Below are 26,326 nucleotides of genomic sequence, written 5' to 3' on the forward strand. Positions count from 1 at the left end.
AAGATCTTATAAAGAAACAATTCTTGCTTAATACGTCCATGTTGCAATAATTCATGGAGAGACCTTGAGTTGGTGGCCTAAATGTATTTTCTGAACCAGCGTTTTCACCTTACGTTACTCATCCAGGAGATATGCGAGCAAAAGTTTAAGCATTCTAAATGTGACTCTTACTGCATCAAATAGCCTAGAAGATTTTGAAAGTTTTGAGAAATAAGAAATTGTTGACAAAATGAAGACCTCTAGCTTGCAAAATCAGCAACAAATTATCTTATTTGCTGATTTTTTCAATATTTATAACATAATGTCATTATTTTGCGATTAACTTGGGCTCTTCGATCAAAATAGCAAATTACTGTTCCTACATGAGCAAATATTTGCAAAGCTTACTCCTTCAGCTTACAGAATCATCCACCCACTATTCTTTTCAGTGCTAGGACTTATGCTCATGGATACATAATTGTACTAATCAAAACAAAGCATTATTCCTAAAAACCATTTTGCTTGTCCTGCGATAGGAGAAGCAGAACAAGAAGAGCCAGAAGGAGAAGTTGCAGCTACATGCAATGAACAAGCTTCTCAACCAATCCTTGCAAACATTAATAGGCAGCGCTCCGAAGATGCAGTTAGCAAGGACGGGACAGCAAGCCAGTGCAGTGTACGAAGCATTGGGGTTGAGAGTACAGGGTATTTATCTGATGACGAAGGCGATGATGATTATATACACATCTTTAATACTGAATACTCATTCAGTGACAGAGAGAGTGATGATGGTGACCGAGCTAGTTTTAGAAGCTTTCGTTGGAGCTCAAGCAAACAAAGTTTGACGTCACTGCTTGAAACTGTATCAGAAGAAGCCCCGTTAGCTGACGAGGCATCAGAGATAGCGGAGGAAGAAAATGCCTCGCAGCATCAGAGTGTTTTGCATCTAGAACCTGATATCAAGAACAAAGACCTTGAGATTCTTTACGCTTCTTCTGTCAATGTTTCACAGGATAAAACTTTTGAATTCACTGAATCCGATGGAGAATTTGTTCACTTGAGTAGACCATCACATCTGGATGCCAGTTTAGGAAACGCCGAGGTGCAAACGTTCTCATTAGAGACGACGGACACCTTGAGGAATGATAGAAATAATAATGATGTTGTCCATGAAGAACACAAACTAAATATAGAGCCTAAAAAGCCTCAGTTTTTCATCGAAAGTGAATCTTATTTTACGTGTCTTGAAAGTGAAGGCCTTTTCTTAGAAAGAGTTACAGAGTGCAATGAAAATGAAATACCATCAAGTTACAGGACTTGCACAAGAAGCATAGATATAGCTCAGGATCCTGTGGAGGAGGATCCATCTCTTGAGGTTATTTTGAAAGAAGAATCTGAAAGCAAAGCAGAAGAATGGAGAGCCACTTGTAATGAAGAACTTTTGTCTTCCTTGGCTTCCTTCCACAGCTCTCCTTCGACTACAAACAAAATGTTTTCTGCACGTGAAGGTTACTTACAGCCCGAGAGCCTTGATATGGAGCGCAAATCATCGAAAAGATGTTGTCTTGAAGAAAAAGAGCAGAAAATCCTACATATTCATGACGATTTCCAAAACCTTGAGATAATCACGGTAGAAGCTAGAAAAAACAAATCCGAATTGAGGAAGAAGCCTGAGGAGAAATCGACATTAGACGACATAACAGCTAAACATGAGGACTGCAAGGAGCACAATATCAAAAAGTTGGAGCAAGATCAAGAAAGCCAAAAGGTAGATAAAAAGAATAAGCATGACTGTGACAATGACGGGAATGTAGATTATGAGAGAGGCAATGCTGAACATGAAAATACGACCAGCACATGCTGTGTTGAATCTCTTGAGGTGGTAGAGCTGTTGCCAATCATGCCTGAAAAGTATGAAATTGAGAGAAGAGAAGAAAAGACAACAATTGGTCAGAATGAAGGGCTACGTAAGATTGAAAACAAGAGAGAAGAAGAACAGCTTGTTCGAGAAGAATGCTTTAGTACAGAGGCCACGTATGATAAAAATGAGATCAGTGAACGATATACTCAATTTGAACAAAAGATGCAAACAAATGAAGATGAAATAACTAAAAAGGAGGGAACCAAAGAAAGGGTTGATTTAGGAGTTGAAGGAAATCGAAAAGCTTTTGATTTCTGTGAACTTCAAGAAGTTTCCCTTGAAAAATTTGCTGCTAATGATATGATAGATTCGAACGAAGTAAAAGAAGATGTGCATAAAAAAGACAAAACAAAATCAGAAGATCAATGTACGATGATTGAAGTCGATGAATCTGAGCTAGAAAGTGGGAATCTTGCTACACATTCTATTGTAGACAGACTAAGCAAATTTGATGACGAGAAAATGCACAATATTTCTAAAGAAAGGAAGACAGAAGAGGCTTGCAAAGAAGGAGGTAAGATAATGGCAAAGATCAGTGACAACAAAGATTCATCTCAAATGGGTTTGGATGAAGTTTGTGAGCTCCAGCCAATAACGGTTGAAAATATCCAAGTTATGAAATATGATGATTCAAACACTTCGCAACAAAAGAAAACAATGAAACACTCTTTGCAACGAAAGAAAGAGGAAAAAGTTGCAGAAGAACGGTGCCTCGAGCTTCTATTGCTGACTGAAAAAGAGGGAGCAATGGTAGACAAGTTTTCTCCATGCCGAAAAGAAATTCCACATTGTCAGGAAAGTAACAAGGACACAAAAAAATTTGATGATAAAGAAACAAAAAAATTCGAGAAAAACATTAGGAAGGAGGAAAAAGAAGAAACAAATTTCGAACTGAAGAATGAACCAACAGTTGAGGATTATCAAGCTGGTTTCAGGCTGGTTTCAGACACGCAAGGTAATGAAAGAGCAGAGATCAACAAACAGGAATATGAACCAAGTAAAGCAGAAGGAGCCATAGCAGACAAGAATGATATAAGGTATCGTAAAGAAAACAGTGAATTGTTTCAAGAAAGTCAAATCGTGTTACATGAAGTATCAAGTGATAATAATGCACATAATGAGTCACAGAAAAATGAAAATGAATTGAATCCCTGTGAAAAACAACAAAAGGAGGCAATATTTACTTCAAGGAAAGAGAATAGGGTTGGCGGAAAATACCTTGAGCTGACAAGAACTGATGAGCTTACGGGAGAAAATGTGACACAACAACAAATTAGTTCAAAAGAAATGGTACCCTTATGCAAAGATATCGAATATTTGCAAAGTGAAGATGACGTGACTGTTGAGAAATATATTGAGCAGTGCTCAAACACACACGCTGACAAGGATGGAAAGGAGAACGTATTTGAGTCGAATAAAGTAACTAAACCAATAGAATACGAACACAGATCAGTAACAAGTTTTCAGAAAGAAAAGAGCACAAGTGTAGTGGAAGATCTAGAGTTTTGTCTCCACAAACAAACTGGAAAAAATCCGGATGAACAACAACGATTAAATGAAGAAGCTAGTTCCAGTAAAAAAACACATACAGAATCAAGGCTCTCTCAAACAGAGGACAAACCAGATGTCCAGGACAATTTTGACGATTCCTTTAGCCTACAAGCTTTGAAAGCTAAAGAGAACTATGCGGAATTGTCTAATGTAATGAGTGAATGTCAAAATATCTACTCTCCAAAGCAAGCTGATAAAACCGGGGAAGAATATTCCATTGTTTGCTCCCAGCCTATAATTGAAAAATGTTCAAAGATAAAAGAAATGGAGCCAAGAAAAGAAGCTAGTACTGACAAAGATACTTTAGACGAAAAAATACAATTTCCTAGAGTAACTGACATGACCATAGAAGAATATCTGCTGTCTTGTACCAAGTCTGCGTCTGGAGAAGCGTCAAGAGTGAATGAACGACAAACCAAAAATGAAGCGACCAGAGACAAAAGTACTCGAGAGGAAGCTGAAATGACCGATGACGAGTTTCTACTGCTTTGCTCAACGCCTACAACTGAACAAGTTACAAACACAAACGAACGGCAATCCACTGAAAAAACTTCTACACCAGAAAAAGGTTCTCATGAAGAAAATGGTATGACCATTGAGGAATATCTACGGCTTTCTTCTATGTCTACGTCCAAAGAAGTTACAAAAGGGTATGCTCAGAAATTTCCACAAGAATTGAGTAAGGACAAAGGTTCTTATGAAGAAGCTGATATGACCATTGAGGAATATCTGCTGCTTTGCTCGATGCCTATATCTGAAGAAGCTACAGAGACAAAAAAACGAAAACTCAGTGAAGAACTGACTACAGACAAACATTCCAAAGAAGAGGCTGACGTGACCATTGAGGAATATCTGCTGCTTTACTCAATGCATACGTCTGAACCTACAAAGACAAATGAACGGAAATTTTCAAAAGAGTTGAATAAGGACAAAAGTTCTTATGGAGAAGCTGACATGACCATTGAGAAAAATCTACTGCTTTGCTCAATGCCTTCGTCTGGAGAAGCTACAGAGACGAATGATCAGCAATCCACTGAAAAATCAAGTGCAAACAAAGGTGCTCAAGACATAGCTGACATGACCAATGAGAAAAATCTACTGCTTTGCTCAATGCCTTTGTCTGAAGAAGCTACAGAGACGAATGAACGGCAATCCACTGATAAATCGAGTACAAACAAAAATGCTCAAGACGAAGCTGACATGTTCATTGAGGAACATCTACAGCTTTGCTCAATGCCTTCATCTGAAGAAGCTACAGAGACGAAAGAACGGCAATCCACTGAAAAATCAAGTGCAAACAAAGGTGCTCAAGACATAGCTGACATGACCAATGAGAAAAATCTACAGCTTTGCTCAATGCCTTCGTCTGAAGAACATACAGAGACGAATGAACGGCAATCCACTGAAAAATCAAGTGCAAACAAAGGTGCTCAAGACGAAGCTGACATGACCATTGAGGAATATTTACGTCTTTGCTCAAGCCCTTCGTCTGAAGAAGCTACAGAGACGAATGAACGGCAATCCACTGATAAATCGAGTACAAACAAAAATGCTCAAGACGAAGCTGACATGTTCATTGAGGAACATCTACAGCTTTGCTCAATGCCTTCGTCTGAAGAAGCTACAGAGACGAATGAACGGCAATCCACTGAAAAATCAAGTGCAAACAAAGGTGCTCAAGACATAGCTGACATGACCAATGAGAAAAATCTACAGCTTTGCTCAATGCCTTCGTCTGAAAAACATACAGAGACGAATGAACGGCAATCCACTGAAAAATCAAGTGCAAACAAAGGTGCTCAAGACGAAGCTGTCATAACCAATGAGGAACATCTACAGTTTTGCTCAATGCCTTCGTCTGAAGAAGCTACAGAGACGAATGAACGGCAATCCACTGAAAAATCAAGTGCAAACAAAGGTGCTCAAGACGAAGCTAACATGACCATTGAAGAATATCTACAGCTTTGCTCAATGCCTTCGTCTGATGAAATTACAGAGACGAATGAACGGCAATCCATTGAAAAATCAAGTGCAAACAAAAATGCTCAAGACGAAGCTGACATGTTCATTGAGGAACATCTACAGCTTTGCTCAATGCCTTCGTCTGATGAAATTACAGAGACAAATGAACGGCAATCCACTGAAAAATCAAGTGCAAACAAAGGTGCTCAAGACGAAGCTGACATGACCATTGAGAAAAATCTACTGCTTTGCTCAATGCCTTCGTCTGGAGAAGCTACAGAGACGAATGATCAGCAATCCACTGAAAAATCAAGTGCAAACAAAGGTGCTCAAGACATAGCTGACATGACCAATGAGAAAAATCTACTGCTTTGCTCAATGCCTTTGTCTGAAGAAGCTACAGAGACGAATGAACGGCAATCCACTGATAAATCGAGTACAAACAAAAATGCTCAAGACGAAGCTGACATGTTCATTGAGGAACATCTACAGCTTTGCTCAATGCCTTCATCTGAAGAAGCTACAGAGACGAAAGAACGGCAATCCACTGAAAAATCAAGTGCAAACAAAGGTGCTCAAGACATAGCTGACATGACCAATGAGAAAAATCTACAGCTTTGCTCAATGCCTTCGTCTGAAGAACATACAGAGACGAATGAACGGCAATCCACTGAAAAATCAAGTGCAAACAAAGGTGCTCAAGACGAAGCTGACATGACCATTGAGGAATATTTACGTCTTTGCTCAAGCCCTTTGTCTGAAGAAGCTACAGAGACGAATGAACGGCAATCCACTGATAAATCGAGTACAAACAAAAATGCTCAAGACGAAGCTGACATGTTCATTGAGGAACATCTACAGCTTTGCTCAATGCCTTCGTCTGAAGAAGCTACAGAGACGAATGAACGGCAATCCACTGAAAAATCAAGTGCAAACAAAGGTGCTCAAGACATAGCTGACATGACCAATGAGAAAAATCTACAGCTTTGCTCAATGCCTTCGTCTGAAAAACATACAGAGACGAATGAACGGCAATCCACTGAAAAATCAAGTGCAAACAAAGGTGCTCAAGACGAAGCTGTCATAACCAATGAGGAACATCTACAGTTTTGCTCAATGCCTTCGTCTGAAGAAGCTACAGAGACGAATGAACGGCAATCCACTGAAAAATCAAGTGCAAACAAAGGTGCTCAAGACGAAGCTGTCATAACCAATGAGGAACATCTACAGTTTTGCTCAATGCCTTCGTCTGAAGAAGCTACAGAGACGAATGAACGGCAATCCACTGAAAAATCAAGTGCAAACAAAGGTGCTCAAGACGAAGCTAACATGACCATTGAAGAATATCTACAGCTTTGCTCAATGCCTTCGTCTGATGAAATTACAGAGACGAATGAACGGCAATCCATTGAAAAATCAAGTGCAAACAAAAATGCTCAAGACGAAGCTGACATGTTCATTGAGGAACATCTACAGCTTTGCTCAATGCCTTCGTCTGATGAAATTACAGAGACAAATGAACGGCAATCCACTGAAAAATCAAGTGCAAACAAAGGTGCTCAAGACGAAGCTGTCATAACCAATGAGGATCATCTACAGTTTTGCTCAATGCCTTCGTCTGAAGAAGCTACAGAGACGAATGAACGGCAATGCACTGAAAAATCAAGTGCAAACAAAGGTGCTCAAGACGAGGCTGACATGACCATTGAAGAATATCTACAGCTTTGCTCAATGCCTTCGTCTGGAGAAGCTACAGAGACGAATGATCAGCAATCCACTGAAAAATCAAGTGCAAACAAAGGTGCTCAAAACGAGGCTGACATGACCATTGAAGAATATCTACAGCTTTGCTCAATGCCTTCGTCTGAAGAAATTACAGAGACGAATGATCAGCAATCCACTGAAAAATCAAGTGCAAACAAAGGTGCTCAAGACGAAGCTGACATGACCATTGAGGAATATTTACGTCTTTGCTCAATGCCTTCGTCTGGAGGAGCTACAGAGACGAATGATCAGCAATCCACTGAAAAATCAAGTGCAAACAAAGGTGCTCAAGACGAAGCTGACATGACCATTGAAGAATATCTACAGCTTTGCTCAATGCCTTCGTCTGGAGAAGCTACAGAGACGAATGATCAGCAATCCACTGAAAAATCAAGTGCAAACAAAGGTGCTCAAGACGAGGCTGACATGACCATTGAAGAATATATACAGCTTTGCTCAATGCCTTCGTCTGATGAAATTACAGAGACGAAAGAACGGCAATCCACTGAAAAATCAAGTACAAACAAAGGTGCTCAAGACGAAGCTGACATGACCATTGAAGAATATCTACAGCTTTGCTCAATGCCTTCGTCTGACGAAACTACAGAGACGAAAGAACGGCAATCCACTGAAAAATCAAGTGCAAACAAAGGTGGTCAAGACATAGCTGACATGACCAATGCGAAAAATCTACAGCTTTGCTCAATGCCTTCGTCTGACGAAACTACAGAGACGAATGAACGGCAATCCATTGAAAAATCAAGTGCAAACAAAGTTGCTCAAGACGAAGCTGATATGAGCATTGATGAATATCTACAGCTTTGCTCAATGCCTTCGTCTGATGAAATTACAGAGACGAATGAACGGCAATCCACTGAAAAATCAAGTGCAAACAAAGGTGCTCAAGACGAAGCTGACATGACCGTTGAAGAATATCTACAGCTTTGCTCAATGCCTTCGTCTGATGAAATTACAGAGACGAATGAACGGCAATCCATTGAAAAATCAAGTGCAAACAAAATTGCTCAAGACGAAGCTGATATGAGCATTGATGAATATCTACAGCTTTGCTCAATGTCTTCGTCTGACGAAGCTACAGAAACAAGTGAACGGCAATCTACTGAAAAATCAAGTCCGAAAAAAGGTGCTCAAGACGAAGCTGTCATAACCAATGAGGAACATCTACAGCTTTGCTCAATGCCTTCGTCTGAAGAAGCTTCAGAGACGAATGAACGGCAATTCACTGAAAAAACGACTACAGATAGAGGTTCCCATGAAGAAGATGGTATGACCATTGAGGAATATCTGCTCCTTTTCTCAACTCTTACCCCTGAACCAGCAACAAAGATGAAAGAAAAGAGATTTCCGCAAGAATTGAATAAGGACAAAGTTGCTCAAAATGGAAAAGCAGAGACTCAAAGAGAATCTACAATGACTGTTGATGTATATTCTACGCCTTTTCCTCGGGATTCTTACAATTTGAATAGAGAACAGTTATCTGAAGATTCGAGTACAGACAACGGTGATAGATATAAAAACAAAGAATTTCAAGAAGAAGACATGACCGAAGCAGAATATCTACTTTCGTGCTCCCAGCCTAACCATGGCGAAGAATCAAGCACAAATGCAGGTCAGTCTTCTGCAGTATCGAGTAAAGACAATGTTTATAGAATTGAAGACACAAATGCTCAACAGGAAGCTGGCATGGCCATAAAAGATTATCCGCTGCGATATTCCAAGCCGGTTGTTGACAAAAGCTCAAAGGCAAGTGAAGGGTTGCTTATTGAAAAGTCAAATACAGAAAATGTGGATGAAGATACAATGCTAGAATTTCAAGGAGAAACTGAAATGACTGTAGAAGAATATTTAAATTTTTGTTCACAGAAACTAACCGAAAGGAAAAGTGAAGAGCAGTTCCCGTTAAAACCAATTTCAAACAATCTCCCTAGTAGAGGCATGAATATGTCTTTAACGGATGAAAAGGATCCAATTCAGGATTGTGTGGAATTGTATTCGTACAATATGGCTGAGAATGCTTCGGAGAAAAACGATATCAGATCATGGGATCGATCAATAAAGCCCAAGAAAGATGAGCTACTGTTTGAGAATATCATAAAGGAGTTTGTTCCTGAAGTTCGAGAGGGGGCGGATATGAAATCTATTGATGATGGTTGGTTGAAAAAGGACACAGACACTGTGATAAGAGAAAGACATGAGGGGGATCTCGTTAGCAAAGAGCAAATTACTACAGAAGCGGAAGAATGCAAAACAAAGGCACAAAATATGGCTGATAAAGATAAGGGGGAGAAAAGAACCGAAGCTAGAAAGAGAAAACCTAGTACTGGCTCTCTCGTTGAATCAGGCACTCTGACAGAGTTAGTACAGAAAAGAAAAGATAGCAAGGAGGAAACCAACATATTCAGCACATGTGAAGGGAATGTTGTGAGAAAGACGCTAAAAGATTTTGAACATTTTAGAAAATGTGAAGAAAGTAGCATTAAGAATTACACTGAAAGTTTTCCTCTCTCTGGTCATACACAAAGAAAGTACAGCGCTTCAGAAATGGTAAAGACAGACTTGCTAACAATTAAGGAAGAAGTTCGGCAGAATCAAGAGAACGCTTTTTGTAAGGAGGTAAGTGACTCAACAGTTCCTCTAGATGTAAATATCGCACCTTGGATGCATGCCTCGCAATCAGGACGAGGTATCTATAGTGAAGCTAAGAAAAACAAAGGATCTGAGACCAAATGGTTGAGCGATCAAGGAGATTTGTTGTTACATGCAAAAATCCTGGGTAAGCGCCTTAATGACGAAGACACCAATGACAAAGAGGCAATTATGCGGCTGCCTTATTCTAGTGTATTAGAAGGTGATTTGGAAGATTTTTCTCAGTTATCCAGAGCAAGCCCTTGTTTTAGAATAGAAGAGTCCACTAATACATCAGCCACTGAAAAGGAATTAGCCACAAATTCTTATGAGCAACACAACAAAGTTCCAAAGGATGAGAATAATTCTGAGATTGGTCATGTAAAAATTAAGTCTAACATTTGCGAGCAGTCATGTCTAGACGACAAGAAACACCAAATCTCAGAAAAACCTTTGAATAAGATTGAACAGGACGCTGAGGAAAATCGCGAAAGTCTTGGTTCTCTGTTGAAGAAAACTTGTGAGGAATCAGAGAAAATACCAGAGGAAAGCTCCAAGGCCACAGAAGTCGTATTTTACTCACCTGCGTTTGGTAACCTTAGGGAGCATTCATTCCTTCAGCCTGTTCAGATAGGTGGCGAATTCAACATTCGTGAAAACATATTTTGTAAAGAGGAATGTGGCGTAAGCAGTTATCAGTTGGATCTTAAGCCAATAGAAAGCTTACAAGAGCAGTACGAGCTACGTCAGGCTGTCAAGAAAATATTTTTCATAGGTAGGATTTTTTATTTTCACAATAATTTGCTTAGTTAATTTAATTTCGTTGTTTTACTAAAAAATTAGTTCCACCAGACTTACAATAATTATTTTGGACGAGTCCTGCTTGATTTGTTTTAATCATCCACTTTAATGATCCCAAGTTAGGTCCCAAAATTTGTTCTTCAAGTCTATTTGATATGCGTGATTCATCAGACACTATCGTCACTTATAAGTTTGGACCGATTGATGCCATAGGCAAGTTGGTCATGGGAGTTGGTAAAACCAATTTCCATGTAGCTGTGTGTCAATGCATATCTTTCTGGTTAGTAAAACCATTTTTGCATTCATGCAAGTTTTTGAGGCGCAAAAGTGTTGCCATAAAGATAAGTAAGAAAAGCCAATGTTAAAGTAATTAAAATTTTGACAAGCGTTGATAATTCATGCTAAATCAAAAATTAGACCCATATATGGATCTCTCATCACAAATTTGTTCATGAAATATGGATCATGAACCTGACGTAACAATTTGTATATCAGCCGCATGAATCAACCGACAACAAAACATACAGAACTGCAGCTACAACTTAGAGTTGGAGCTTGTATCAGAAAAGTAAAGTTTAGTCTTCGTGTTATATCATTTACATTTTAAAATAGAATCATTAATCTATATCTTCCTTAATCAGTTCCCCTCTAGCTAACGTGCTCGCAATAGCCTGTTTTATATTGCACATAATATCCTGACATTTTGGGCACGCAACTCATATAATCAGCCCAAATTTTTTTTTAAAATGGAGACTTGGGCAAATTTGGATAAAACGCTTTTTAATACAAAGATGTCTGAAAAAGAGCATATATTTTATTTTAAATGAAGTTTGCAACTTCACTTAAATCATTTTTGACAACCTTAAATATTGGCTATGAGGAAAATAAAAATAAAAAAAGTTATCCGTAATGAATATAAAAGTAAGATGATAATCTTAGTGTAACCAGAACTTAACTGGTTAATTCTACAAATTATGTGGTGCTTTTGCAATGAAACCCGAGTAATGTCTGCAAAGTGAACATTCCCCGCGGTTTAGGAAATTTTTGATAGCTGGCAGGGAACGGGAACATTGAATGCTGGGTAAAATTGCTCGTAGCAACTTTGGTGTTCTTTAAGCAGCACAAGCGATTTATATTGAAATACTAAGGCAAGTTGCGTTTCTTTTAGAAAGAAATTGAATCAAAGAAAAATCGTTGGCCTAACCATTGAAAGTTGTTTGTACTGCTGATATTTTATTTTAAGGCCTACAGAGTATCTTGACCTTGAAACACAAGCTCTGGATAGAAATCTGATCATTTTTATTAATGGTTTCCATAAAGAATGCAATCCTTTGGATCGTAACATTCAACATACTCTGTAATGGCGCTGATGTGATTGAGACTTAGTTATCAGGCATGTTTATACATGTAAACACCGTGTGATTCTAAGAAAAATTCCATGCGGTGATCAGGTTATCGATGGTTTTCTCAATAATAAAGTCACTTTGAGAAGATAATAATGTGTTTTGGTAGTTAGATTTGTAATTTGGATGTGGCTTTCAAATCCACTTTGTATCGTCATACTTGCGTAAAATGCCTTTGAGTTGACATGAGGGTAGCCAGTTGGAAAGTCACCTGTTCGTCTCAAAGCTGGTGTATGTCGCAGAGATGCGTCTGTAAACACAGAAGGATGGTTACATTTGAGTGTCATACTTCAAGATGGAAAATAGAGGAATATGTAGATCGCGAATGCTCAGATTGTCGCACAATGGTGGGTTTTGTTTTGATGTCAGTCAAACTAAATTGGTTGAGATTATTCCTAAGTATGAGATGGGTGGAAGCTTATGGAACAGCTGACTTTCATAGAATGTTTACAGATTACTTGGATGGAGGGTGGGGTTATAACGTATGTGATTTATTTTACAATCTAATATACTCGATTGCATGAAGAAGATACTCCAGTGGGTTAATGGATCGTAGAATTTTGAGTACGATGACTTTTCCATTTCATGTCTGTTAATGAAATTCATGCTCCCTAAAAGAAGCGCTTTAGATAGAGACAGTCTCGCCGAGCAAGGGGGAGGGAACAGAGTGCTCCAAGCTTTAAGCTCCAAGCAGGGGGCCCCAAAAAATAAAACAAAGTTTCTAACAATAAAAACAGCAAAAAATAATAGTTTTAATGACATCATCGCAGGTTTTACCGGGCTCAAGAAAAGCTCTCAGTAGGCCCGAATAGTGGGATGTGTTAAAAGAGTTGAAATTATTAATGATCGTATGAAGGCTAACATTCATCAAAGCGTTCACTTTCTGGATAGTGCAAAGTGACCATACCGTTCGCCCATGTAGCCAGTGTGTAATTGAACGGAAATCACTCCATTTGCCAGGCAAAAACATCGTAATTGTAATAATACCAGTATCCAATCTGTCACATTTAGCCGTTGTAACACTTTATCAAATTGTAAAATGCTAATAAGCATATAGAACATTTTTCTTGTGCTACAGAGCGATGTTTCTACCCACTGTGTATTTATTATATTAATGGAAATATGGAACACCTGTCTTACTTGGCCAAAAGCAATTGTGTGTTGGTTATAATCTTTAATGACGTCGTTGAGCAATGATTTTGCCAACTGTGCACATTTATCACTTGCAGCCATGTAGAACATCATTTCAGACGTAATAAGGTAGAGATTCATGTGAAAATTGCTCAGTTTTATGATTTTTGCAACGGAATTCATTTTGTAAGCAAGATAGGGTCTCTTTTTTTATGGCCAATATGGCTGCTTATCATAAAAATGGTAGCAGGCGTTTCCTGTGTTTCATGGAAATACAACGAAATAAAGCAAGATCTTTAAAATAGCTTGTCTTTTTATGTTGTTCTACCCTCTGGTAAGGTAATAGATTTAGTTTTTATCGAATCTGAGTCTCTTTAAATCCATTGTTGGCATAAACTTTCGTGAGCATAAAAAAATAAAAGTTAGCGGGGATTCTGAAAAAGAAAAGGTTGAGAAGTATAGAATGTGCTATACCCAACAGGTTTGTCAGGAAGGGTAACGCTGAAACAAAGATTGATAAAAAGAAAAAAAAATGATCAACTATTGAGCAATTAATTTATCTACAAATTGACAGCAAATTTTCAGAAACATTTACACAAATTTAAATCAGCATCTAATAACCAACTATTGCTTTAAACACTAGTTATGAAAATTGGCCTCAATCAACGTAAAAATTTTAATGCAACTTTTGCAAAAGTTGCATTAAGCGTTAGTCGATCGATCAAATAAAATTGTTCGCCATTTAAAGAGACGACGAAATAGAAATAGAACGTTACGAAATAGAAAGTGGTGGAAACCTAAATGCTGGCGGATGATGTGCTTTGTACGCAAATAATGCTTCATCAAAATAGCATTACTAGATATGCAGTAGTCAGTTTACTTTGCAAATGAGGTTGTCATGCAAAAAATCGAATTCTTATAAATGCTAGTACCATAATGGAACCAACGTTTGCAAAAGCAACAAAATTCGATTTCTCGAAACTGCAAATGAGTTTTTCACATCAATATCTCTTTCCAAACAAGATGTTATCATTGCTGATAAAATCTTCCGCAATTAAAAAAAATTTTAATGCAACTTTTGCAAAAGCAAATGAAAAATGCTGGAATTTTCTAAGAATTTCCTAGACGTATTTGTGTTTGTCACTAATTGAGATAGAAGCATTTGGTCAATTAATCAAAAATTTAACTCCTAGCTTGTACAAGCTTACTTCAACAAAAAATGAAAAAAAAGAAATTATCAGCAATCGAGTGCGAATGCTCGAGATCCAAGCTCTGACTATACAGCGTGCAAAATATAAACTATATCTGTTTTAGCGATAAGATTTTTATAACAAGTTAGGTCTATCAACCTGATCTACAGATTTGGAAAAATGACAGAAAAATAATCCTGTAACCTTTCATTTAGGTCTGGAATGAGAAACAAAGGCATTTGAGCAAATTCAGGCTTTCATTTGAACTGCAGGACTAACTTTGCTTCGCTGGAACGTTGATATTATCTGTCTCTTCGATATCTGTTGATGTAGGGCGTAATCTTCGTCTCCTTATAGCAATTGATGCATTTTCCATAACAACAAAATTTTCGCTCGCCGTTTGTTCAAGAAAGTCTGTATCATACGAGAGATCTCTTGATTTTCTCGGCCCACTTCCACGGTCGTCTTCAGATTGATCAGATGAAGTTGCTCTAGATCTTCTCTTTTTGGTTACGAAGGACGCATTTTCCATCACAGCAAAATTAAGCAATGAACATTCACTGCTGTCAAAAGTCAGACATATTTCATCAATACTGCCATCGCTATTTCCACTTATGGATTGGCTCCTACTTCTCCGAACAACAGTTGCTTGGTTTTTTTCATTTGAAGCAGTGCAAATGGTTTCCAGATTTTCAGCTTTCTTGCTTTCAACTGCCATTTACAAAACAAGGTTGCCATAGAACTCAACAGATTTCAATTGCTTTCAAAAACAGAGCAATATCAACTGTTCCAGACATAATCCAGGCTCTTTTACTTTTGTCCAGGACAACGTTTTCAACTTCCAAAAAGGACGATTTTCTTTCTGAGTGGGTTTGAGACATGGATAATCACTTAACTTTTTAATAGACCGGACTAATAACACTCTGCGTATGATAAAGTAGTTTATCATCCGTAGAAAACTGGAAACAGAAGCTTGTGTGTCTCCGTATAAGACTCTAGAGGTCAAATTCGTAAGTCAGTCATTCACAGAAAGTGTAGCGTAAGTTGAAAGGAGGGGCCTTTAAACCCTTCATAGTACTACGTACTTACATAATGATATTAGGCGAGGTCTGAAAACTAAGTGAGCTGATTCAGCAGACATGAATGTTTCAAAAGCAGATACGCGATGCTATCAAGTCATGATGAAGAATCAAGCGTACCTGAAAAAAGAGCCAGGGGGGAAAATAACTGTGTCACGTTCCCAAAATTATTGAAATAGTCATTCTGAAGCGGAATTATAGTGCCAGGAATCTGGTTCTGACTTCTGCTATCGTTAGAACTTCTCTACTTATGGACATGGGTTTTTTTAAATCGGCCCCTTCTCGTCGAGAGCTGGCTCCACAACAGCCTTTGCGGCTTGCTAGCATGCACGCACAATGGAGCGATTCAAGACCAACGCTTTTCCGGTAAAATGCATCTTGCACAAACAACCCTTTTACAAGAAAAAGTATCATATACAAGAAAACTTTAAGATTAATTAGGTTTCCTCATCTTTGTCCGCTTTTATTCTCTCATGGTGTGCCAATCTAATTGTGACTTATTAACAAAAACTCTTTTATCGAGATTAAATGTAAGGGATAGTTCAATTGGTTCTTTTCGTTTGTGACCAATCGTCAGCCTATAACCCCTCACCCAAATGTAGAGAAACTTACGCTGTCTAACTAACCTTTCATCGATAGAGCTCTTCCGAGATCAAAATTTTTCTCAGCTGAAAAACTAGTTACTCTTTTTCTAATAAAAAAAGCAAAAATACATGTTTTCGGTAGCCAGTATCACGAAGAATGTCCTTGATTTTGCGAAGCTCTGGACTCGAATTACGTTTTGGAGCAACTCATTAGTACTCTGTTTGCTAAGACTTTATCAGACCGACTTTCCTTTTTCTTGGACAAAAGAAATTCCTTCCAAGTTACTTTCGAACCGCGCATCTGAATATAAATTTTCTGCTTACTGAATATAAATGTTTTTACTCTGGGGCGTGTCGAGCGAAAAATACTTTAGTATGTTATGATACGTTACCGCCTTTCATGCTATCTTTAAATTTTGCGGAACCAAAAACTTTTAGATTTAAAACATTATTGTTTTTAGTGCATCTTTGCAATCATTGCTTGAATAAACAAATTAACAGTTGATTAAACTTTAATTCCATGATAATTATCACTTCTTTACTGTTTTTTCAACATTGTTCAACTTTTAACAATGTTATGATATTTACTTTACCATTCAATATTATACAGTTAGAGCAAATTCAAAATCATTTGCTACCTAAACGCCGATAAAATATCATTGCACGCAGAACCAGATAGAAATCTTCAATGTCTGAATAGTAATTATATCTAAAAAGCTTATCCGTGTTTTATATTAATGACATTTTTTACAATGATTAGAAACAGAGCTCATGCTTTGAGAAACCCTTCCAGCAATACTCAGGGCCCTCGTCACGAATTCTGAAGTAGCTGGGCCAAGGCCAGCGAAAGAAGGGGCCAAGACTTCTTTCCCCTTTTACTGCAGCTTCAAAACTACTTGCTTCGCAAAAAAGTGGGGAGCCATGACCCCCCCCCTCCCGGGAGGCGCGAACCCTGTTCTGCTTTCAATGTTATCGTGTTGAGGACACAAAAAGACATTTTAAAGCAAAAATTAAAGCATTTGATCAGGAATTCAATAGATTTCATGTACCAGTTACTAAATTATCCTTGCTTTGGTTGACGTAACGGTATCCAATTGATGATTTTACATTTTTCTCGTTGCAGCAAAAAACTTCGAAAAATCCGGACCTTTTATTGGTTATTCAGAAAACAGCAGTTGTGAAACACCTATGCCGAAACAATCCGATACCTTGGAAACCACAGGAGACAACTCAGCCAAGAGGCATCTTGACATAAAAACAAAGCGCTTATACACTAGGCAAAAGGCGTTTGATAAATTCTCGTTCCAGCATTCTGAAGAGCATGAAATACTAAGTGGCACAGACGCAAGAACCACAATGAATCGAACAGATAGCGAAAAGCTGGACGAACAAAGGCGAGCAACTTTAGATGCGGAAGGAAAACACAGAGTTCTTACAAATGCAATATCAACAGAAGAGCCTGAGGTAAAACTTTTTCCTACAAGGTTTCTTATTTGAACAATACCGCTGCCTATTTTCTTTATGAAAACCATTTTTGAATGTTACGCATGTGTAAACCGCACGGAGATTTTAGTAACACACCCGTTTATTGCAGAAGGCTTAAAAAGGTATTCGGTAAAAGGCTTTTGGCGAATTTAGGGTAAGAGCTACTTTGACGTGGTTGGCTAAGATCCTCTAGATGTTATTATCTCTCTCGTGCTTTATATTATCCAATCAAAAAAGTATCAAAAAACAATATTTATTCAACAATTTTCTACATTCATTGTTAAGCGTAAACAAAGGAAATTGAGATCAGCTCTATGCTATATTTGGCCAATTCATGTCTTGCTAATTTAAAGGTTGGTGCTAACATCACAGTAGTTTTAAATGCTGATGGAAAGTCAAAGAAGAACAAGCTGACAAGGCAAGAGAAACAGAACATTGAAAACGATGACATGGAAAGTTATGTTATATTAGAAGATAATGCTGCACCATTTGATGAACAAGTCCCCGAGGAGAAAATTGAGGAAATGATCCAGCAAACACCGGATGGAAGTAGTAAGTCAAACCAAATGGGTAAGAAAGATAGACGAAAGCGCAAAACGAAATCTGACCGGAGAAAGAAAACTTTAAGGCAGTTGTCGAAGAAAGACAGACAACAGAGCGAGGACAATGACACTGATGTATTTTTTGAGGCTGTGACTGACTTAGACATGGATGCATTTGACACTGGCATGGACACTGCTTTCAATACAGAAAATGAGCGCGAATTGAACTCCAATGAATCTTTTGAAGAAATTTCAATGGAACACGCGAAAACAGAAGGTCAGATGAAACGACGTGGCAGCAATATAAGTAACGATGAAGACTGTGAATTCGAAATGGTCACAAAACCAGCAATGTCTGACAGTCATGATGATAGCAGTGACTCTGAGTATTCCCTTGTTATATCAGAAGACGACAGCGTAACAGTTGTTATGGGCTTTGACAAAGACCTCAATGCACTAACCATAGCACCGACAAGCCTTGTGCCACCGAAAGCAAAGTCAGGCTACAGTAGTGAACTTGAAGATGATGCAGAGGAAGACGCTGTTCCCAAACGGAAAAGGGAACACAAAAAGAAACATAGCGGCACTGATGATTCTATCGACCGCCAGGTAGGAAGGACAGATCAGGAAAACCAACGTTGCAAAAGTAACAATGATGCAGACACTGCTGGTATAGTTTTAGAACAAGACCTAGGTGACACATATAAACAAAAGATGCAAAAAGACACTAACAAGGGTGAGCGTGAAGACCTTGGTACTCAAATTCTTGAATATGAAGTCGATTGGGAGACAGCATTGGATGACGAAAAATCTGCCGTCGTTACAGTTAATCCTGAGACTAATGAGATCAAAGTGGGTATGAGAAAAGGTTTGATAAAAGGATCTAGAATGCGAGGAAGGGAGAATGATAATTTGAAATCAGATGCACGGAGTTCTGGACTACCAAAGGGCAAATCAATGAACAATCTTGGCAAAGGTATAGAGGAAATGTCAGTTGTCTTCATGAAAGATGAAGACGGTTCTCAAGAGAAAGAAAGTTCAAAAGATTGGGAACAAGATAGAGAAAGAAGAAAACGCCGAAACACAAATAGGAATGAAGAAGGTGGTGATGTTAATCAGAACGAAGATTTAGTTCATATAGCAGAAAAAGAACAAGAGAAACCCATTAAGAGTTTTAGAGAAAGCAGAAAGCGCAGAGAAATGAATCGAAATGAAGTGGATGACAATGTCGCTAGGAAAGAAGAAAAAGACCACAAAGCCGAAGAAGATCAAGAGAAAGAAGTAAAAACCTTGAGAGAAAGAAGAATGCGCAGGGAAATAGATCGAGATGAAGATGGCGATGATGCCGCTAGGAAAGAAGAAAAAGGCCACAAAGCAGAAGAAGATCAAGAGAAAGAAACAAAAAGCTTGAGAGAAAGAAGAATGCGCAGGGAAATAGATCGAGATGACGACGGTGAAGATTTCGATAAGAAAAGTAATGAAGTTCATAAAGTAGAAGAAGATCAAGAGAAACAAAACAGAAGTTTGAGAGAAAGAAGAAAGCGCAGAGAACAAGATCGAGATGAGGACGGTGATGATGCCGCTAGGAAAGAAGAAAAAGACCACAAAGCAAAAGAAGTTCAAGAGAAAGAAATAAAAAACTTAAGAGAAAGAAGAAAGCGCAGGGAAGTAGATCGAGATGAAGATGGTGATGATTCCGCTAGGAAAGAAGAAAAAGACCAGAAAGCAGAAGAAGATCAAGAGAAAGAAGTAAAAACCTTTAGAGAAAGAAGAATGCGCAGGGAAGTAGATCGAGATGAAGATGGTGATGATGCCGCTAGGAAAGAAGAAAAAGACCACAAAGCAGAAGTAGATCAAGAGAAAGAAGTAAAAAACTTGAGAGAAAGAAGAATGCGCAGGGAAGTAGATCGAGATGAAGATGGTGTTGATTTCGATAAGAAAAGTAATGAAGTCCATAAAGTAGAAGAAGATCAAGAGAAACAAAACAGAAGTTTGAGAGAAAGGAGAAAACGCAGGGAAGTAGATCGAGATGAAGATGGTGATGATTCCGCTAAGAAAAAAGAAAAAGACCATAAAGCAGAAGAAGATCAAGAGAAAGAAGTAAAAAGTTTGAGAGAAAGAAGAGAGCGCAGGGAAGGAGATCGAGATGAAGATGGTGATGATTCCGTTAAGAAAAAAGAAAAATACCATAAAGCAGAAGAAGATCAAGAGAAAGAAGTAAAAAGTTTGAGAGAAAGAAGAGAGCGCAGGGAAGGAGATCGAGATGAAGATGGTGATGATTCCGCTAAGAAAAAAGAAAAAGACCAGAAAGCAGAAGAAGATCAAGAGAAAGAAGTAAAAAGTTTGAGAGAAAGAGGAAAGCGCAGGGAAGGAGATCGAGATGAAGATGGTGATGATTCCGCTAGGAAAAAAGAAAAAGACCATAAAGCAGAAGAAGATCAAGAGAAAGAAGTAAAAACCTTGAGAGAAAGAAGAAAACGCAGGGAAGGAGATCGAGATGAAGATGGTGATGATTTTGCTAGTAAAGATAAAAACGCCTACAAAACGGAAGAAGATCTAGAGAAAGATATAGAAAGCTTGACAGAAAAAAGAGATCGGAGAGACCGAATCGAAAATAGGGATAAAGAAGGTAGAAAACAGAAAGAAGAATCTCATAAAGCACCAGATATCGAAGAGAAGGAAATTAAGAGCTTTAGAGAAAGAAGAAAATACAGAGACCAAAACGAAGCCAGAGATAATGAAGATATTGAAAAGAAAGTTGAAAAAAACTATGAGAACGCAAACAACGATGAAATTAGAAAGGAGAGTTCAAGAACAACACAGCAAGAGGAAGTAAATTTGCTCAAAGAAGGTAAAGCAGTTGAAAATGTAGAGAAAGCTAAGCAAGGTGAAGGACAAAAGCCAAGTTCATCGATTCAACAGGTGCAAGGAGAAACGGGAATAAAAAATGAAGGAACGGAGGAGTACTTCTATCAAAATAAAAAAGTGTCTGATCAAAGTATTGACACGGGGATTGAAAGAAGGCGTAATATTAATCCTGATTTACTAGAAAATCAGGCACCACTTGAGCTGCCCAGTGAGAAAAGTCATCTTGTTGCTTATACAGACAAAACGCGAGACAGAGAAAGCAAGACTGGTGAAAAGGCTGGAAAAGGACCCGACATCGAGAAAAGTTTCAATACCAAGGAAGAGGATGAGTACGAGCAACAAGGGGGCAGTGTGGAAAATAGTGATAGGAATATTAACGTTGCAAAGGAAAACAGATTAGAAGCTACAGACGGCAATTTGATTTCCAGGATCTCTAGAACAAACGAAGAAGCTGATGAATTAATGAAGATGTCAAATCCCGGTGGATCAGAGGAAAGAGCAACAGAAATTTTGGCCATTGCTGAAACAATGTTACATCAAAATTTGCCGCTGGACCACACGCCAGAGAAATCTGATTGGGAAGAGCACATAAGGCTAAGAGAAACAGGACTGCTTGATGAAGAGCGAATGGGAAGAAGTCTTATACGAGAGAAGATAACAATGCAAAATGCATTTGATGAAGAATTATTAAAGGAAGCCGAAAAGCGTGCTTACTGGGACCGTGTGCTTGAAATCAAGAGAGCAAGACGAATGAGTGTGCAAAAGAGCAAAGATATGGCAAAGCAAATGAAGGCTGAAAGAACTGGAATAGAAGAGACAGCAGAAGAGATCGACACTGTTATCGAAGGAGAAAAGGAGGAAGAGAGTGATTTAGGGTCTTCATCTAAAGAGAAAAATTTGCCTGCTCAAAAATTTGAAGGGAATGAGCAGCAATATACTGAAGATAGATTAGAGTTGGCGATGGAAACAGGAAAAAATCAGAATATGACAGGTGATTTTATTCAACAAGAAAGGGAGAATAAACTGCAAAACGAAACCGATGATTCGAACACAAATGTTACCAAAAGAGCATCCCTGGAATCCGCGCACAGCATTACCGACGAATCAACGCAGCAAAGCTGTGAAGACATTCCTGAGGTAAGTCCACCTCAAGTGAAGAGGGAAGAAAAAACACAAAAGAAAGGAAAGAAAAGAGACAGGGGCAGACCGGCTGAAAAGAAAGACAAAGAAACAGAAGAAGTGACTAAGAAGGTTCCTTTGATCAAAATAACTGAACCAAGTACAGAAGTGTATTTTGACTCGCAGGATTTAGAAATAGATGATGATGACGAAAAATTCATCGAAGAAGTTTTGAAAAAGTTGGAAGAAAGAAAGTTAGAAAGAAAAAAACAAAGAGAAATGGAACAGCAAGAAGAAGAAAATAGGACACGAGGGAAAAAATCTTCTGATAATTTTGATGACCTTAATTTTGATGAATCTAACATGCAAGAAGATGAAACCAACTCCGACGGTTTAAGAAGGAGAAGAGTCCAATCAAAATCAGACAATCAGTTTGATACAGAGCAACACGATGCTGACAATTATTCTGGAAGGAGAGTAAAAGAAAAGAATTGGGTTGAAAATGATACAGAAGATGACGATTTGTGTTTGGAAGAAAAAGGTTTTGATGTCAGTAGAAAATTAGAGACTTCAACTCCACAGGAGGGAAGAAGACAAAAGCGGGAAGCACGGATAGATTCCGAAGATGGAAAGCAAAGACAAGGTAAGGAAATAGAAAAAATCGCAGGATTTGGAGAAAGACGCCAAGAGTTTAAAGAAAAAATTAGCGATTCATTGATAGCTAACTATGATGAAAATGAAAGTTTTGATCAGGAAATAGATGAATTGGAACGTAACCTAGACAAAAAGATTGGAAAATTTATGAACGAAATCGATGGAGGTAGCGAGAAGAAAAGGACCCGTAACAGACCTTCCTCGGATAGTGAGGGAATTGATAATACTGAAGAAGGGAAAAGAAGAGAAAGTCGCAGAGACGGGAGACAAAAAAGAACAGAAGATGATATAGAAGCTGATGCAGATGATGATGAAGATACTAATTCACTGTCACAGAGAGACAGAAGAAGGCGTGGGAGGGCTGACGATGAAGAACAGGAAATTAGAAGAAATAGAGAGGACACTGAATATAAAGACAGGAGTCGAGGAATAAAAGAAAAACTTGAAAATCAGGATGAAGTTCAGAGAAGAAGGGTGCGAAAATCTTCAGAGAACGAAGAAGAGAGCAGCAGGGAGACCGTAACAAAGCCTGTCAAAGACAGTTCAGATACAGAAAATAGATCGCTTAGAAGAAGATCAAGAAGAAGATCCGAAGAATTTGAATCAAAGACAGCAGGTGAGGCAGAAGAATTAGAAACTTATAGAGAAGAAACAGACTTACAAGATGAAATTGAGCAAGATAACACGGAGTTGTCTGCAACACGTAGATCAAGAAGAACAGGGAAAAGAAAAGAAGAAGAATTAATGACTCATGGAGAGAATGCACAGTTGGAAGCTGACATTGAGCAAAATAACACGGAGCTGCCTGCACCACGAAGATCAAGAAGAACAGGGAACAGAAAAGAAGAATTAATGACTCGTGAAGAGGATGCACAGTTAGAAGCTGACAATGACACGGAGCTGCCTGCACAACGAAGATCAAGAAAAACAGAGAAAAGAAAAGAAGAAGAATTAATGACTCATGGAGAGAATGCACAGTTGGAAGCTGACATTGAGCAAAATAACACGGAGCTGCCTGCACCACGAAGATCAAGAAGAACAGGGAACAGAAAAGAAGAATTAATGACTCGTGAAGAGGATGCACAGTTAGAAGCTGACAATGACACGGAGCTGCCTGCACAACGAAGATCAAGAAAAACAGAGAAAAGAAAACAAGAAGAATTAATGACTCATGAAGAGGATGCACAGTTGGAAGCTGACATTGAGCAAAATAACACGGACCTGCCTGCACCACGAAGATCAAGAAGAACAGGGAACAGAAAAGAAGAATTAATGACTCGTGAAGAGGATGCACAGTTAGAACCTGACATTGAGCGAAATAACACGGACCTGCCTGCACCACGAAGATCAAGAAGAACAGGGAAAGGAGAAAATGAGGAGGAAGAACAAAATCAACGGGCATCTCGACGGAGAGTAAAAGAAGATCGGGTCTCTTCAGACAATGAAAACTTTCAGAATGAAAAGGAAAGAGACGCCAATACAAAAGTAACAGATAAGAGAAGAGGAAAGGAAAATGAAAATTTAGAGAAAGGAAAGTATTTAGAAGATGCAAATGATATGGATGGAGAAATTGACAACGATGAGCAGGATGGTAAAGATACAAAGAGAGAAAGACGTGGTTCGTTTGGACAAGAAGAGAAGACGAAGATAGATGCTGGTGACGACAGAGAAGGTAACGCGAGATCACGCAGAAGAAGACGTAAAGATCCTGAAGAATCCAACGATTCAGAGAAAGAGACGACCAACGCTAAAAGTGATGAACAAAGTAATATGGGTTCTAAAAGAAGAGACAGTTACGGAAACGAAGTAGACAAACACGATGATGTGACGCTATCTAAGGAAAGAAGAGCAAGAGATGCTAGAAGAACATTAAAAAGTTCTGATGTTGAAGCTCAGGAGAAAGAAGAAAAAGAAGTTAATTATAGAAGAAGAAGAAGTAATGCACGGGAGCAAAATACAACTGAGGAAAATGTCGAAGAACACAAAGAAGAAAAATTAAGGAGGTCTAGAAGATCAGAAAATAAAGATGCGTGTGAGGAGACAACTCAAAAATACAATTCTGAAGCCCAGCTGGATGATGAAGAAGAAATGCCGAGAAGAAGAAGAAGAGCAGAAAGGAACATTAATCATGAAGAGCATGATGTTACAGAAGATTTCATACAGGACAGAGGGAAGGCGGAAGATTTGGATGCAGGAAGTAGCACTAGACATACGAGAGAACCAAGGAGAATGAAGGGAGTCAAAGCGGAGATGAACACCAGTGATATAGAAACCAAAAATGTTGATTCAGACTACAGAGAAGACGAGGAAGAAGGATTAGAAAAAAGAAGGTCACGAAAGAGAAGAGAGATTAATAATAAGCAGCAACATGACAGGATAAAAAAGAACCAAGAAAACGAAGCAGATGATGTAAATAAACAAGGAACACGCAAACGACGTGGGAACGATAAAGAAGACGAAAACCAATCAAATCTCGAAGAGACAGATAACTTAGGCAGGAAAAGTGAAGAAGAGGAAATGGAAAGCGACTACAAAGTACCTATGGCAGATGATGGCGAAGATGAGGAATTGCATATACAGGAAAAAGGGACAGGAAGAGGACGAAAGAATAAGGACGTTGCTGTGTCTGATAAAAACAACAATATGAAAGAGGTAAAAGAAAAAAGGGAAAATCGTATTAACAGACGCAGGTTAACAAGCGGGTCGGCCAGCCAATACTCTTCTGATGATACGTTGAAAGGCAAAACCGCCAATACCAGACGGATGCGTCGAAAGTCTCCAACAGGAAGTGACGAAGAGTCATTGCAAGTTTCTAGGACACCAAGTGATGTTAATTTAACAGATGAAGAGGAAACGAGGACAAAGCAGAGAAGAAGTCCTTCCAGTACAGACCATTACACAACGAGGCCTAAGAAAGAAAAAGAGGATTTTGATGAACTAGTTGGGGTTCCAAGAAGTCCATCGTCACGAAATTCGTGGAAAGGAGGTGACACAAGCAGGAGTGAGACGGATAGAAGCGAGGCTGAAAGTGACTGGACACCAGCATGGCAAAGTAAGAGATTAAGATTGATTTTTGATAACTTAGATCTTATGGGTGATAACGTTGTAGGGCTCGCAAGGGCAACCTAGCAGGAAACCTGACGTTGGCAACCCTTCATAGGCAGAAAAAAGCATTTTGATACAACCCAAGGAAGATAGAGAATAGTTCAGCAATAATTTACGTAAAATACCAGTTTATTAGACACTTTATTCAGGAAACTCTTACCAGAAAGTGCATAATGCTTTTACTGTCCTAAATTTCCATACATAAGTCAAGGAACTTAACTACGAAAATTTTTGGAGAATTTAGCTCAAGAAACGACCTCCAAAGAGAAAGAGCCTTTGTTCTATCGGCAAAAATCAATCAATGACATTAAGAAACCAGAAGTAGGTAAGACATCAATGTACTTTCCAATATCACTTTAATGCACAGTTGCAAGGGTATATTTTGATCTTCGCAGACAAACCTGAGCTGGGATTGACAGAAGAAGATATAGAGATGGTTGGCAGACGACGAAGATCTTCATCACGGAACGAATGGAGAAGCGGTGACGAGAGAAGTGAGACAGAAAGCATAGGTCATCGTAGTAGACAAGGTTTGTATAAAG

The 26,326-nt window shown here is 38.6% G+C and overlaps 1 protein-coding gene across 3 annotated transcripts in view; it reads left to right on the top strand.

The window, feature by feature from the left end:
• LOC135683856 (uncharacterized) overlaps window positions 1–26,326 on the top strand; it is a 41,207-nt gene that overhangs the window by 13,091 nt on the left and 1,790 nt on the right. For all 3 annotated transcript variants that reach the window (XM_089109517.1, XM_089109518.1, XM_089109516.1), the window contains 4 exons: window positions 516–10,598; window positions 17,135–17,475; window positions 17,850–25,731; window positions 26,180–26,314. In XM_089109517.1, the coding sequence (XP_088965643.1) occupies window positions 516–10,598; window positions 17,135–17,475; window positions 17,850–25,731; window positions 26,180–26,314 (18,441 nt within the window). The remainder of the gene's footprint in view (window positions 1–515; window positions 10,599–17,134; window positions 17,476–17,849; window positions 25,732–26,179; window positions 26,315–26,326) is intronic.

Source organism: Rhopilema esculentum, chromosome 7, assembly GCF_057945365.1.
Source record: "Rhopilema esculentum isolate cy_ngs chromosome 7, ASM5794536v1, whole genome shotgun sequence".
Lineage (NCBI taxonomy): Eukaryota > Metazoa > Cnidaria > Scyphozoa > Rhizostomeae > Rhizostomatidae > Rhopilema > Rhopilema esculentum.